The following is a 15,800-nucleotide window of genomic DNA, read 5'->3' on the forward strand; positions in this document are numbered from 1 at the left end:
GAATTTCATGGGGGCTACTCCCATTACACCAGGTTGACAAGAACTGCCTGTAGTAGGGACCATGTGTCAGTTCCACAAATTCAGATCTCATGCAACCATTTATTACTTCTGAAGTAAAAAGCACTCAGAGTCTGTGACTACCCCATGTTTAGCAGGCTGGAGCACCGTGCCAGCGTGCTGTTGGTCAGGGCACCCACACAAATCGCTCTCGCAGCACCCGTATGGCCTGTGGGTAGTGACCTCTGTGAAACACAGCTCCACGCCCTTGTTTGGGAGTGACCTCTGGAAGCCACCTAGTCCCACGCCATACCCCAAGTGGGACTAACTGCCAGCACTGCACTCAGTCAGCTGTAACTGGCTGAATTTTGAAAACTTCTAAGGGTAGAGGTTCCCCTTTTCTGGGAAGTTTATTCCATGCAGAACTTCTTCACTAGTGTCAAATCTGAATTTCTCAGGCAACACCCAATGGATCTGGCCTCCTGTTGTCCAGTCTGGCTCACACAGGCTGCTATCAGATCACTCCTTAGCCTCCCCTTTGCCATAATAAGCAACCTAAGCCTCCTCCTACTGCTCCCTGTAGGCTGCAGTTTAAATCAACTCCCAGCATTCCAGGTTTAATAAAAATAATAGCGTTATAAGAAAATAAAAAGAAAGATTGCAAGAGGTGCTGCATTTCACTTAGAGCCGTTTCAAGATTGCAATTCAAAACTCCAGATTTTGAGAAGTTATGTTCTAAACACCACCCTCAATAAATCACTCAAACTTTATCCCCTTGTCAAGCCATGTAAAAAATTACTTAACACCTACAACCCAAAAAGGCTAGGAATACAAAGAAATAGACAATAAAGGTGTTTTACTGTTGGCATTGTTTCCAAATCTTTCCTGAAGAACCTAAAAGCAGTTGCATGGTAAACTTAAATTACTGCATGTCCTGCCTCTGGCAGTGGCCTACAGCAGAGGCCTAGAGAAGCACAAGCAAACAGACTAAGCATGCAAGGATATTCCCTGGGTACTTTGCCAGACTTCAGTGGGTTGTGTTCCAGGAACGATTCAAATAGAGCTTTTGTCTTTCGTAAGTTCAGGCAAACTCCAAGTACTCACAAAATCCTGAGACTTTCAAAACTGAGCTATCAGTTGTACAAAAAAACCACCTTAAGGGTTCTGTTGCAATAAGGACTCAGATTTTCAAAACTTGCACAGCTGATTTGGTAAGTACAGACCCACAGCTTCTGCAGTGCATTGCCACAGGTAACTACTGCACTTACAAACAAAAGCAAACTCTTCAGGTAAAGAAAGTAAGGGTCTACTGGTATCACATGAGAATATACAATAAAATGAGCTCCATTAAAAAACCAAAGAAGATACAAGCTCAGAAAGTACGAAGTGGTGTATTAGAACAGAGGCATGATTGGCTCACTAAATTCTTGCTTATTCCACTGCAGATTCTTGTCTGCAAACTTAGACACCTTTTGGAAACCAAATATTAGGTGACACAGCTTCTGCAGTAATTTGTGTCAATTACTGCGAGGTCTGCTACATCACTAGACCAGCAAGAACCTAACACAACTACACAGTTTTTCACTCTACCTTCACTTCTTCCTACATCCTTTGTGTTTCAGGTTTGTCTCATTCTTTCTCTTTCCTTCAAACGTTCTCCTCAGCTGAGGACAGAAATGCCACACAAGAGCAGTGAGCAGCCTGCTCAAGCTGTGCCTGGTTACTGAAAGAAGAGGATGGGATCAGCCAGCCAGGTTCATCTTATCAAGAATAATACATATCATACCATGACAAATGTACTTATTCAGGTAACTCATCCAAGGCTGACTACATGCTCTGTGACCCAAGATGATCTCCATTTAGCCTCCCATTTGTTACTGCTCCTACCTCACTTCCACTTCATTTCAGTCTTCATAAAATGTAATCAACCATAACCAGCCATGGATTTATGACCTTATCTCACCCCTGAGACTGTAGGTGAGAGGCACTACTTGGAAATAGCCAGTGTTCCTGAGACCTGAGCAGTATTTGACCATTCACTTTTGAATGGCAAGAGGATCACATTACTATTATTGACTCTGTAACCACCTATTCCATCCACAGACATTCACAGCAATCCCTTTAAGTGATGACAAGGTCTCAAAATACCCAATAGCTACATAAAGACAGACTTTCTAACTGACAAGTAGGGAAAAAAACAGCTTATGTGATAAAACTTACAAAGCTGCAGAAATTACTTTTTTCCTCAGTGCCCAATTCTCAGATTCTGAATTCATCATTAATTTGCAGCTCTGAATTGTCTTGCCAAATTTGGCAAAATACATTCATTTAAGTGGCAGGCCAATAACAGGGCTAGAAATATTCTGACTACCACCTTCCTGAAACTAATCTCCAAACCTGTCAAATGCAGAAGAAATTAAAGAGAATATAAGGAGAATCTTCACATTCCCTGATGGCTGCATAAAAGTCTCTTTGTAACACTCAGCTACATACTCACTGCACAGTCATACAAAATGTCTCACATTTTCAAGTGCATAAAAAAACTCTTTTAGATGTTATTTTATCCTCCTCTCATATGAAATACCAGGCTATCAAGTTTTGATTGGTTTTTTTTAATATGTTTTTGTTTGAGGACATACAGTTGAGAGTACTTTGTGAAGGAAATTACAGTCCATATTGCTTTCAGTTACAGAACTAGGTTTTCACATTCTTACTCTTGGATAACACAAGTAATAAAAAGCCACTTCCTTGTTCCAGCCAAGCTTTTTATTTTGTTCTAGAATGTAACTTGAGTGAGTCCTGTGGGAATTGAAGTAAGTGCACATGCTAAGCAACATAAGAAGACCCGCAAAAGCTCTGAGCCATGCTGGAGCCCACAGTTAACAGAACACAGAACATCAATGCAACAAAAGAAACAGAACAAAAAAACCCCAACCCAAAACAACCAAATAAACAAGAAAAAAACCATCGTTTCTAGTAACAGCAGACTTGACCTGTAAATACAAAATTCCTTCACTACTGCATACATAAAAAGTTTTCAAGAAGTCACTGAATCATTGTGAGAAGAGAGATAAAGATTTATTAAATACAGTTCTAATAAGAAAAATCACAAGATGTATCTTTGGCAGAAGGCTATTAAGTGACTGTAAGTACTGGTGGAAATTACTGATTCACAAGAACAAAAATTTGACACTAGATGGTGTACCCTGGGTGGGTGCATCTGCCAGCCTTCATGATTATCAAGAGCCACCACTCAAGCACGCGAAGAAGAATGCAGTTCTTCAATACGTATTTTTCAAAACAGTATGGAGTATCTCACCTTATCCATTTCACTTATACAGTGCATATCAGCTTCAAGTCCATGGGCACCTGCTTGCTGCCATATTTCCTCAGCTATGGCTTTTGCCTGCCCCTTTTGTGTTGCATAGAGGAGCAAAAACCTCCTTTTTGACTCACAGCACATTTGAGGTTTTTTTTTTTAGAGACACTGCAGGGGAAGAAAGAATTTAAAAAGTGAATTTCTTGTAAGCAGAACAGCAAGATTTTACTTTGCTTGTGAGATTAAAAAGAGTCAGTTAAAGACAGAAGCATTGGTGTTTAACTTGGAAATGAGGCATCTACTCTGAAGTGAAGGCATTTCTCACAACCAAACTTTGTAGATCAGGCTGTGAGGGACACATGGTATTGGTCCTATGTGCTGTACTGCCTTGATGCTGCAGTAATGTTGCAATATCTCCGATATCAAGAATCTAGTTTGTAAACAATACAATATGAAAACTCTTTTTATGAAAATATATACTATTTTTATTGTCTTTTTATATATTTTCCATTTCAAGTTAGCGACTGCTTCGTTCACTTCTCTGAGCTGTCTTTGAAAACAAAACAAAACATAGACCTGGTGAAGTCAAACTACAAAGCCTGAGGAAAAAAATTAAAATTCTCAGTTCTTCTACTTTGAAATCATTATTTTTTGCTTGAGTGACTTTACACTTTATTGTCCACTATGTATTTTGGAGCACAATCACTGACTTTAGTTTCATATTTCAAAAGTGAGCTTCTTACCCAAGTGCAATTTGACCCTGAGGTTAGCTCAGTTGGTCAGAACAAAGTACTAATAACCAACGTGTTGGTTTTGATCCCTGTATTGGCCATTCACTTTGGAGGAGTTGGACTCTATGATCCTTCTGGGTCCCTTCCAACTCAGACTATTCTGTGATGCTGTGAACTATAGAATTGACTCTCTGGGGTTTTTTTCTCCTAAAAGTAAGAAAAAATCTTAGAGAAATCTGCTGTGGTGTCACCAAGTCTCTCACAAGTGGCAGGATGAATGAGATGCATATCCTTATCCATTCACCAGTCTCAGGAAAATTTGAATGTGAGACGTTTTCTTCCATTATTTTGACACAGAGAACACAACAAATGTAACTTCAGACAGCAGTAAATGAGAGAAGCAGAATGTCTTCAGCACGAGTATTGCAAATTAATTTCCTGTCAATATTTTATCATTGCTAAGGAGGTGCAGTAGAACTCAAATACCTAGAATTAGTAGTGAGAAATTTTCAGTTCCCATCTTGAGGTACCTCTCATGTGCCTGGGCCCAGTTTGCTGTACTTCACCTACTGCTTTCACATAGTTTCAACTATGGAAAGCATTCAGTGTCCTAACCAGACACACTGAGCTATGGAAACCTGTGGCTACATTATTTGATGTACCTCTCTTTTCTCTCTCAAGGGAAAACAAACATAGTTCAATTGTATAAGAATACTGTACTCTATTCATATGGCAGGATATTTCTCCTCACAGTACTGAGGAAGGCTTCTCTTACAGGAATTTTTTTTGAAAGCATAATTATACATCAAAAGTAGCAAAACTAAGTGATAGGTTCTTAAGAGTGCCTGTATCATATGTGAATTTCATGAAAAATGTAATTACTAGAAAATTTTGAGGTTTTCATTGTATTTTCTTCTACTTTGTTTTCCATTTTAGCTTTCATTTTAAATTAATTATATATATTATCTAAAATTATTAGTAATGACCTTAACAGTCACCTCTAAATAAATTCATTTATGTAACTGGTTTCATGAGCATGTGTGCACAGAAGGTGCATACAACAAAACAATCCACAAAATGATTTTTCACCTTCCTTTTCCAGAAGAAATACAAAGAAATGCACTAATCATGATGATTCATATAAAATAGTGTAAATACATTTTAAATACCCTCAGGTCCCTGTAGTAATACAGATTCATCCTGGTCATGTGCTGTGTTTTCACCTAACTCTCTTGTCAGCAGGTGGCATCACCCAACTACAAATGGATAAAACCAATAAAGATGAGGTGGTGTTTCATTACTACACTCTTTCTCATACCTCAAAAAGGCAGGAAGATAATCAGTTTCTGACACCATAGCACAGAATCCTTCTGTATAAGAAAAGCTGAGAAGTAAGCTGCCAACATTACAGCTCAGGCATTACCAACATGAGACTGTTAGAACAAGAGTCAGCTTGGGAAGCTGTTAGTGCTTCAGAAGCACAAAGATTTGCAATTGCAGGGGGAATGGAGAGGGCAACAGAAGGAACAGCAGTCAGGATGTGGTGTGACATGGTCAGATGTTGCCCTAACAGTGCCATGTTCTCTGCCTAGGTCAGGCAGAGCAGCCAGGATTCCCATAAGACACTGTGAGCTTTCTACTCCAGCAACACTAAAGGATGCAAAAAGCAGCCACACATATTTTCAGTGCATATATGGGAACTTGAGGAAAGGCTTTTTTTCCCTGGTGAGTGGACTAGTAGATTGCACAGAGACACAAAAATTGGAACAATCACACCTCCCACAGGTGGCACGTGGAAACAAGAGCACCAGCACAGCCAGAAGGGCAGATAATACTGGAGATGCACATGCAGACCTCCTGAGACATGGTACTGTGTGTGTATGCAACAGTGTGAATGCATCCTTGAGGCAGCAGGAGAGAGCACAATTAGACAATTCCTTGGATTTAGATACAGAAAGCTGTTCAAATATTTGTAGGCATTTATTAACATTTTCCAGGTGCCTAGTATCATATCTGTTGCATTGTTGCTATTGATCTTAAATATAAAGTTCAATTAACTGATTAAACAGTACTTTATTAATTCCTTAACACTTACGTCAACAATAGATCAATAAACTCCTTTAATCATGATTTGATCTAAACTGCACAAGTTGAAGAATTTCACCCTGTGAACAAGTGTTCTCTCTGCAATCAACCATAAGATCTTTGTGCACAGACTGCTAAGTGGTGCCTGCTCAAAGAGATAAAAATCAGTCATGCCTACCTGCAGATGAGCAACCACAATCCAGGAACACACCTGCTCTCAAATGAGCATACTGTCCACACTGCTCTTGCTTTGCTGCTCTATACACTCTTTAAAGATGCTATGCCACTTCCACTTGTGATACAAGTTCAACTGGAATAAATAGGGAGAAAAAAGGTAATTCTTGAACTATCGAGCTTTCTGAAGAATCCCTGTAACTTTAATAGTAGTACCACACCAGCAGCCTTTAACATGTTGCTGTGCTGGTAGATGCACATCAAAAAACACGTTTAAGCTGTGAAAACAACGTGTGATTTGCTGGATCAAACCAGGGCTTAACATGAAGCTAAGGACGGCATTCCAAATTACAGCTCATCTGATCCAATACTTGGAAAAATCAGAAACCTAGCAGTCCACAGAATATAAGCAGGGAGCCCACCAGCCCCCTAAGGCAACACTCTGTGGGAGCCGCTGAACCACACGTGCTGCCCCAGCAGTGCCGCAGCTGTACGGCAAGGCCAGACTCACACACCTCATGGACCTGCCCTGGCAAATGTGACCTGCGCGGCCACGGACCGGATAAAAAAACCAAGAAACTTCATTGCGCAAACTGTTAGTTATGTCATCAGATGGATAAACTCCTATGATCCTGATTCAACCTGCACTGCACACATGGAGGAGTTTCATCTCTCTGAAACTTAGAAAAACAACGTCTTTCTGTCATCAACCAGAAAAGCTTCAGGCACTCCTCTGTGGCTTTAATCCGGGTTGTGGGACCGTGCCTTGAGCCACGAAGTCATTCCCAAGACACTTTTCCAACAGCCTGCGACTTGCTCAGAACCATTTTCACTCTAGGGCCAAGACAAATATAAAAAGCGAAACATAAACCCCTCCGCCCCGCGCACCTTCTCCGCCCGGCCCCGGTGCCCCTCGGAACGGGGAACCCGAGTACTTGCGCTGCAGGACGCGGTGCACACAGGCACGAATCCCACTTCCGAAGCAAAGCGCCAGCCCCCGCTCCGCGACCGCCCGGGCAGCGCCGCGCCGAGCCGCGCCGAGCCGGACCGGGCCGCAGGCAGCGGCAGCGGCGGGGCGGAGGCGGGGCCGGGGCGGAGCCGGGCGCGCCGAGCGGAGGCGCCGGAAGGGCCCGGCAGGCGCCGCGCTGCCCGTCATGGCTGCCGAGGTGAGCTCGTCGCGGCTGCCCCGGCACCGCCGGGTGCCCCCCGGGGCGGAGCAGCGCGGGCTCAGCCCGGCCCGCGGCAGCGGCTGCAGCAATAGCAGCAATAGCAGCAATAGCAGCAGTAGCTGCTGGGGCGGAGGGGGATGGAGGGGCCCCGCCGGTGCCGCCCCGGCCTCGGCGGTGGGAGGCAAAGCGCCGTCGCGCAGCTCCTGCCCGGGGAAGCGACCGTGTCAGTCTCCTGTTGTTCTGCCAAAGCGTCCTTGTGGGAACACGGGGCAGAGACGCGCGGCAGCCTCTCACACAGGGCTCGCTGCTCCCGTCAGTTTCTGCTCCTGGCATTGCCTTCTGCTCGTGGCCATGGGAGAGGGATCGTACCCGTCTTTCCAGCCACCAAAAGGATTGGGGTTTTTTTTTTCCTGCATTTTAGGGACCGTGGTGCTGTTTTCCAGACTACATATCTATTTTTCTTCCCCTAGGTATCATTTCAGAACTCACTTGATTCAATATGGCTTTGATTAGCCGAAAAAGTTTCCAGTTGTATTCATGCAGCGCACCAGCAAGCAGGTCCGCTTTGATGACCCTAAGGAAAAGGTTGAGCTTCATCAGTGGCCAGCAAAAACCCCAAAAGTGTAGCTTTGTGGCCGTGAGGATGCTGTATTTGAAAGATAAATCTCAGTATATGTTTTGTAGGAAAAAACACTTAAAACTGCAGATGCAACCACTTTCTGTTACTGAAACTGTGCATCTTCGTGGAGATAGCAGGAACTGTACTGAATCAAATAATGTGTGGATGGATGAGCAATTATTTTTCAAGAAGTTGAACAACCTTTGTACATCAAAAGAGATTTTTTACTTTCTTAACTCTCTAGAGGTCATGTCTGATACTATGGCCTCAGGAGCCCTGCAGAGGATTTCTGAAGTTGAGGTGGATGACAATGGTCTTAAAAACCCTGGACTGTTAGAGAATGAAGTTTTCAGGGCATTATGCTTCCAGTTTGAATTTGAATCCTCAAAACTGTCAAACACTGGACTGCTGAATGCATTGCAGGCTTTGATAAAGCTTCGTATAGATCCGCAGAGCACGCTGATGGCAAGCCTGCTTTCAGAGAGTGAGGAGAGGCTTGGTAAGGGACAGCTGACTGCTGAAAATCTCTGTGCTCTTGGAGAGAGTTTGCTTGAGTTGGAAGGCCCAAGTTGTGCAATGCTGGAACAAATTGTGAACCACATGCAAGAAAAAGACATTGAGAGATGGAGTCCTGAGGAAATAGTGATGGTTTATAAGATACTGCAGGTGACTGTCAGGGAAGGGAAACAATGCCAAAACTTACTAAACAGACTGAACAGTGTCACTTTACGCACGGTTTCCCAGCTAAGCCCAAACTTCGCAAGTGTAATACTGAATTCACTGGTGGTTCTTAGTCAGACTCAGGCAGTTCCCTTAGTCACAGCACTGTGTAAACATTCTGTGAAGCATGTTCCCTATTTCACAGATCATGAACTGGTTAATGTACTGGAAGCCTTCCTGTACTTTGGGCAAAAAGTGAAAGTTTTTACAGAGGCACTGGAAAGACACATCCCCAAGTCCATCCTCACCATGCATCCTCAAACAGTCAGCAAGGTCATGCAGTATTGCTGCAGAAAGAAGATTCTTTCAAAGCCCATCTTTGATGCAGTGGCAGAAGGTTTCATTTCCAATGCTGACAGACTTACCACTGACCAGATTGCTGCATATATTACACCCTTTGGGACTCTTAACTATCTGCCTCCAAGTGCTTCTTCCTTGTTCGGGAAGCTTGAAACTGTGCTGCATACCCGCCTGAGGCACTTTCAGCCTCACACCTTGCTGCACCTGCTACACTCATGTGTCCTTATTCAACGTTATCCAATAAATTTTCTGCCAAAGGTATTTAGTCCCTATTTTCTGCAAAAGCTTCAAGGTAAGGAGCAGAGTTTCTCCTGGGATGTTCCATATTTCTTTCTATTATGTAGTTTGTTTCTTGTCAAGCACCCATTTTTTATCGCTTTCATTTGTCAAATCAACAGTGACCTGATCCAAGTGACTGGAAAATAGTGATCAGGAGGCCAAAGGCTGTTGCTTCCTTGTCACAATTGCCATTGTCTTTCATGTTCTGTCATTTAGATGAGTTTGAAAATTGCACTGTACAGTTTTAAAACAAAGACTTGAATTCCCTTAAAGGAATTATTTCAGTTAATCCTTCTGGTTTTCTAGAAAACAGTGACCTGGTGTTCCCCATATTTATCCTTTTTCTTATACAGGATGCTAGAACAGCCCCCATGTGATAGCCTGTTATTGGCTTTAATTATTGCACATTTCAATGCCTTTAGACACAAATCTGTTATGAACAACACATCATTTTGAGTTATTCCCTATTTGATAGTAAAGAATTTTAGGGTCATTGTAGAGAGATATATGCTATGCAAGAAAGATGACTGTCTTAATAAGATTTCAGCTAAGATTGCTCTATTAATTAAGGTAAAGTTTTCAAAGTGATTAGAAACATTGGTCACTTAATTTTTCAACATGAAATACCTTAAGGAGTTGATTTTTATCAAGCAGTCAAATGTCCAGAAATTATGTGGTATTATCCACTACTTGCAGATTAAAAAAAAAAAAAAAAAAAAAAGGGGGAAACAGTGAGATCCTGGGATTATAACCTGGGGAAAATGAAGTTATAAGAAGGAGATATTTATCTAAGACCTCAACTCAAATTTATTCTTCTCTGTAGAATGTCCTGCATCTTTTGGATCCTCATTTATTTGGTGAAAGAATATGACAGTTTTAACTAAGATCTTGCTAGCTGTATATTCTTATGTTGATATTTCTGTAAATAATTTTCTCATTTTTCTACCTATGTGATTTCATACTGATCTTTCTGCTCGTTCAAACAATTACTGGGAATTTTAATGATTAAGTAGCTTTTCTGCACATTATACTGAATAGCTTTTCCTAACTTCTGCATGTGGTTTGTGTAAAGATACTTTGTTGAAGGTACACCTGAAAACCTGAATGTTGTTGTTTCAGCTCAGCCACCTGCTTTGAACAGAGCTGCTATGTCCCAGCTAACCCAGCTTTTTCTGACTGTCACCCTGGAATGCCCATTTTATGAGGTACAGTACATGTGAAACCAGAAGTGATGTTAACAAGAGGAGATAAGGTTATTAGGGCCCTGTTTATACTTAGTTGAGTGTATTTCCCATAAAAACATTGGAATTGGACAAAACAACTTTCTTTGATGACAATATGGGGCATTTCTACCTGATTGAATTACTTGATATATTTGTATGAATGGAAACAGCTGTGCATTTCTCATGAACGTTGATAGCATGGAAGCTTCCTGAGGATGTTCTGGTGGTTGGGTGATTTTCAAGTTTCCAGCAGATCGTACCTAAGACTGTAGGTCTCTCAATAGACTTGACTTTGAAATGCACAGAATACATTTTGCTCTGTTAGTGTGAGGTAATTACAAAAATGTTATCTCCCTTTTGATTTGGTTTTCTGTGCTTACGTAGGGTCCGAAACTCCTTTCAAGGTATCAAGTAAAGGCCTTTCCTACGCTTCACAGTTCTCCTGATGTTCACCTCTTTAAAAGAGTAAAGACTGGATTACTTTATTTACTGAAAAAAAGAATCTATTTTGCATCAGATGTATCAACACCATATTTCTATGTAGTTGGTAAGTATCATTTCTTTAGATTAGTAATCAAATATGTGTGTGTATGGTACCAAAGCTTTAATTTCTTTTGTGGGCATTCTAAATTCTGCAAATACAGAAAAAGTAAACTGGGATACAAAATCCTGTAAAATATCTGAAATTTGGGAACTTTAAGTAAATAATTTTTAGAGTCAGAGAAAGGAAAATGGAGAGAAAAGCACTGCAGTGTTAATTGGTATTTACACAGCCAGTCTGCACTGAAAACAGCTGCTAATGCTTGTATTCTGTGTTTTTATTATCAGCTCCTTATCCGTTAAACAATTTGTATAATGCAAAGTAAAATGAGGCAATGCCATTTGCCTGATCTCCCTGCTTTAGTGGTGAGTAGAAAAAAAGGAGGACTGGAAGGTGGTCCGCCCTGTGCCCTGCTCAGCTGGGCTCCTCTCCCCTCAGCAAGAGCTACTGACTACACACTCGGTCATGGTTTGTGGGTTCTAAGACAGGAGTGAGCAAAGCAGAGTGTTGTGTGCAGCAGGAAAAGAAACACAGAAAGCAATGATGATGAAAGGCACGTGCCCAGGAGGGGTGGATGATAATAAGATGTTGAAGGAAGGGAGTCTTGGACACCATGGATGTCAGAAGGATTTAAAAAAAAATAAAAAAAGGGCATGATTCCAGAGTTAGTCTGCATGTCAGCTTTCATGGGGATGTTGAAGTTAGCAAAGAGGGAGAGAGTGTGTTTCTCCCCAAGGCCCTCAAAATTCCAGAGACCCTAGCTAGCACAGCAAAGTGCCATTTAACTGCATCACAATTTTTAGTGGACTTGGAATACTACTTTGCTTGTTAGCATTATGAAAGGCTGAACTGTTACTAATTATCACTCATTTGTGTTAAGTCTATACAACTTTTGCTAGCCTCTGTGATTAAAAAAAAAAAAAATTGTGATAGTATTACAGTTATTTAATAAAACAACTGTGAGAGGATGAGAATTGCCGTAGAAAGTTTGTTATAAGAAATGACTTTTAATGTCACTTCTTTTTTCATCTACACAAGATATTGAGATTAAATTAGATGAAGAAGGTTTTGTATTGCCTGCGGCCCAACTTGAAGAAGTACACAGACGGTAAGAGAATAAAAGAAACCACTGGTAAAATGTTGATTTACACTAAGAAAGAGCATCCAGGGTGAAAACCTGGCAAAATTTAAGCTATTTGCAGTTTTGCCATTGACTTCAACAAAGTTCAGGTCTCATATCGAAACTGCTGGCAAAAGGACAAAATTAACAATCTGCTTTTTGCTCATTGTTTTGCCACCTGACTATACAGTGTCAGACAGTTAGTCTTTTTACTCAGTGACAGAATCAAGTGATCCTTATTTGGATTATAGTAATGTATTTTGATATTCTGTAATTAATTTTCAAATTAAAACTAAATTCTAAATGAGTGTATTTGCACATATTTAAAAGAGTTTAAATCAGTTTGAGTTCACAAACTTACTTCTGCCAGGAATCCTGTATAATAAGGATATTTGCTACAGATGCTGGTTTTTTTCATTGACAAATGCATAGGTGTTTAAAAGTATGTTAAACAGGGGTTACTTTGGGAAGCCTTGGATACAAAGTTAAACAACCTTGCTGGTGTGGTATTTGCAACTGCAATCCTGTGAATAAAGCAAAAGACTTTGAGGAGGTTAGGCTTTTTCCAGCTTAACCTTCTGTTGAGGTTTAAGCTGAAACCAGGACACTTTCACAAGACTCAGAGACTAATACAAGTTCTTTCCAAGAGCCCATGCTTAAATGCTTAAGAATGAGCTTTAGTGGCTTTTTTTTAAGTAATAGCTTTCATAAAGTAAATAAAGTCACAATACAGTTAACATACTGAAAATTTAAGCAACTTTTTAACAGTAGATATACAAACTTTGGTTTAAGTTGATGGGATTTTTATCACCAAGATTTAAAAATATAGTTATAATCCATGCTGCCAACCATATGTACAGGTGTAGCTTATGCAGACGTAGCTTAAACTTAACTTGAACTCTAATGGATTTAACAGGTAAATTAGTAAGTTAAATAAATTCTATTTATTGCTAAAATGTTTTCTAGCTGAGGCAAGGTTTTTTACATTTTTCCTTCTAGAAGAATTCAAAACAGCTTACTAATCATAGCATTAAAAATATCATGCTCTCATTAACTTGCATGGTAATTTTTGTTCAGAGCAAATAAAAAACCTTTTCAGATCAGTTTCACTAAGTTTCAGGGTTTCACCTCCCACTCTTAAATTGAGTGATTTAAATAATCCTGAACTAGGTAACTCCCATCCTACATCTGATTCAACGAGGTGTAAGAGGGAGGTGCTGTCTCATGCTTCTTAGAAACTGCAGCAGTTATGGTGATTAAAATAGCTGATTGTTGTGGTTTTGTTGGGGTTTTTTTTGATACTACACTTGTGCTTGATTTTAGAATCGCCCTGTGTGTTGATGGTCAGAATAGATTTTGTGCTCATAGCCACAATCTCTTGGGAGAAGAAGCTATTAAACAGAGACATCTTCAGTTACTTGGTTATGAAGTTGTGCAGGTAGAGTCCAAAGATAAAGGTTTACTTTTGCTCTGGCTAACAAAATAAGTAAAAAATTATTTTACAATATTTAAAACTGCAGTTTGAATTAATTCCTAAAGCAGATGTAGTCTTGTCCTTTCTATATTATGTTCTCTCTGCCTCGTTTTTGCCTTTTTGAGGGTGTATAGAAATACCTTTTTCTTCCTTAGATTAATTAGTGTACTCTGTCTGTGCTTTTTGCCACATAGTTGCTGCTAGGAAGATAATCTTCAGTGATTAAGATTCAAATCTTGACTTAAAGGAAAATGATGTGTAAGAGTTCATTAGAATTGAAATTTTTAATCAAATACTTTTTTAAAAGGTTTGAACTTGGAGTTTAAAAAGAGGAGTTAAAAACAAGAAGCTGCTTTGTATTGTAAATAATATTTTCACAACAGAGTACAACCTTTAGTTTGCCTGTTAATAAAAGATATTTTTTCTTTAAACATACCTTGAATGAAAGCTGTTGCTTTTAGTTTTTTGAAATTTTATTTTCCACTTATCATCACTTATTACGTATGCCCAACTCCATAATATTTAGCTTAGTTTAACCTGTAATAGATACGACTCTTTGTTTCACAGTAATCTCTATTCAGGTCCTTTACAGATCAATAATATATTTAGGATTAAATCTTTAATTTTAAAACAAAAAAAAAGATATTTGATGTGTAATTTTGCATCTGCTTAATGAACATCAGTCTTATTCAGTTATTTATTAAAAGGTATTTCCAGCAATCATTTTTGGTTTGTTTCCAGATTCCATTTTTTGAGATAGAAAATCTACAAAATACCAGAAAAGTGGCAGATTATCTACACAAAAAAATCTTTCCTTGTACATACGGACTCAGCAACTGACACTGGAGAATACCACTGGATCACAGGCTGAACTTCTTTACTACAAAGTGTAAATTCTGTGCATGGAAGAAGAATTTTTTTTTCTATATAACTCCACCTCAGAAAATCTGAGCTTCTGAATGTGAAACCTTCCAATATTTGGAACAATTAACATGTAAAGAGTAATAAAGAGGATCATATTTTCTTAAGATTTGTGTCAATATTTATTACAATTTTACAGATATAAGTGCCAGACAGTCAGTGCTGTTTTTCCCTCGTATTTTAAATGGTTCTAATTTACAGCTGCAGCACATGGCTATTCAAGGATACTGGCCAGTCTGAATGGACAGAATATGCCTACAGAATACCTACTAATCAGGGCTTTTTTTGACAGTATAAGAAGGAATTGTGCTATTTATTTACAGCTGCTCATGTGATTTCCCAAGTGTTTCATAAAACTAAAATTTGAAGTAGTTGTAGAAACAGCATTGGCTTATTGGTTTTATTTAAGAGCTGTAGAGTGCTGTTCAATAAAGAGCAATGCCTTACAGAAAATGAGAGCATTTTTAATAAAAAAGGATTTGCTTTACTTTGTAAAGTAACACTGCCACAGGAGAATGGACACGCACAACCGTCCCTGTGGGGCCACCCAGTCAGTGTTCCAGATATATTCTATTTGTAGTTTTGCCTTTGGTGGCCGTTTTAGGTAAACTGTCTAAATGGGGTCATGTATACACTCCAGAGTTCCTCCAGGTTACAGAAACTCTATGCTCTGAAGGTCACAAGAACTATGTCCCATGGCAGCCTTTTTTATGTATGAAAAGAAATTCTGGAACTGAGAACCAGAACCAGTACCCACTTCAGCTGGAACCAGTGTGCCCTAATTTGGGTCAGTGAGTTGCTTTGCAGATGGATGAAGGCAAAACAAGAGCTTTAGTTCTGATCACATCATGTATACTTGATGAGCTGCCATGTAAAACACATTTTCTGGTTAGCTTGGTTAGTAATTCTCTGTGTAGAATTACTATTTATGAGTAGCAAAGCAGAATTCCCAGCATCACCTAGTTTGATTTTCACTGTTGTTTTGATCCAAAAAAGGTGAAACTTTCACATCATGGACATTCCGTATACTTCACCAGTAGATACAGAATGGGGCCATTTTTTCCTTCCAAGGCTACTGTTACTAATTTGTGAGTTGCGGGTGTCTGTCAATCTCTGGAGATTACTGGA

The 15,800-nt window shown here is 39.8% G+C and overlaps 2 protein-coding genes across 10 annotated transcripts in view; one reads left to right on the forward strand and one right to left on the reverse strand.

The window, feature by feature from the left end:
• MTRR (5-methyltetrahydrofolate-homocysteine methyltransferase reductase) overlaps positions 1 to 7,366 on the reverse strand; it is a 32,670-nt gene extending 25,304 nt beyond the window's left edge. For 3 of the 7 annotated variants that reach the window (XM_039548486.1, XM_039548484.1, XM_039548490.1), the window contains exons 1-3: positions 7,195 to 7,366; positions 6,311 to 6,442; positions 3,317 to 3,484 (exon numbers count right to left, since the gene is read on the reverse strand). In XM_039548486.1, the coding sequence (XP_039404420.1) occupies positions 3,317 to 3,460 (144 nt within the window). In that variant the 5' untranslated portion in view covers positions 3,461 to 3,484; positions 6,311 to 6,442; positions 7,195 to 7,366. Of the gene's footprint in view, positions 1 to 1,587; positions 1,721 to 3,316; positions 3,485 to 6,310; positions 6,443 to 7,194 lie in introns of those variants that run through there. The other 4 variants (XM_039548485.1, XM_039548488.1, XM_039548487.1 and 1 more) reach the window with 4 other exon arrangements.
• A 32-nt stretch (positions 7,367 to 7,398) lies between these two features.
• Positions 7,399 to 14,779, forward strand: FASTKD3 (FAST kinase domains 3). 3 transcript variants are annotated; one of them, XM_039549791.1, is made up of 7 exons: positions 7,399 to 7,472; positions 7,946 to 9,406; positions 10,513 to 10,598; positions 11,001 to 11,163; positions 12,196 to 12,265; positions 13,601 to 13,715; positions 14,493 to 14,779. In XM_039549791.1, the coding sequence occupies exons 2-7, from the start codon at positions 7,975 to 7,977 to the stop codon at positions 14,589 to 14,591; spliced, it is 1,965 nt and encodes a 654-aa protein (XP_039405725.1). In that variant the 5' UTR covers positions 7,399 to 7,472; positions 7,946 to 7,974; the 3' UTR covers positions 14,592 to 14,779. The 3 variants fall into 3 exon arrangements, with proteins under 3 accessions (XP_039405725.1, XP_039405726.1, XP_039405727.1); XM_039549792.1 differs by lacking the exon at positions 13,601 to 13,715; XM_039549793.1 differs by lacking the exons at positions 12,196 to 12,265; positions 13,601 to 13,715; positions 14,493 to 14,779 and adding an exon at positions 11,445 to 12,165.
• Positions 14,780 to 15,800: the final 1,021 nt, after the last annotated feature.

Source organism: Corvus cornix, chromosome 2 (assembly GCF_000738735.6).
Source record: "Corvus cornix cornix isolate S_Up_H32 chromosome 2, ASM73873v5, whole genome shotgun sequence".
Classification (NCBI taxonomy): Eukaryota; Metazoa; Chordata; class Aves; order Passeriformes; family Corvidae; genus Corvus; species Corvus cornix.

Excerpts from the sequence above, each read along its gene's own strand:
- FASTKD3 (XM_039549791.1), top strand. The coding sequence starts at position 7,975 with ATGGCTTTGATTAGCCGAAAAAGTTTCCAGTTGTATTCATGCAGCGCA. Across the intron at positions 9,407-10,512 it reads TTTTCTGCAAAAGCTTCAAG|CTCAGCCACCTGCTTTGAAC; the intron begins GTAAGGAGCAGA and ends TTGTTGTTTCAG. Across the intron at positions 10,599-11,000 it reads TGGAATGCCCATTTTATGAG|GGTCCGAAACTCCTTTCAAG; the intron begins GTACAGTACATG and ends GTGCTTACGTAG.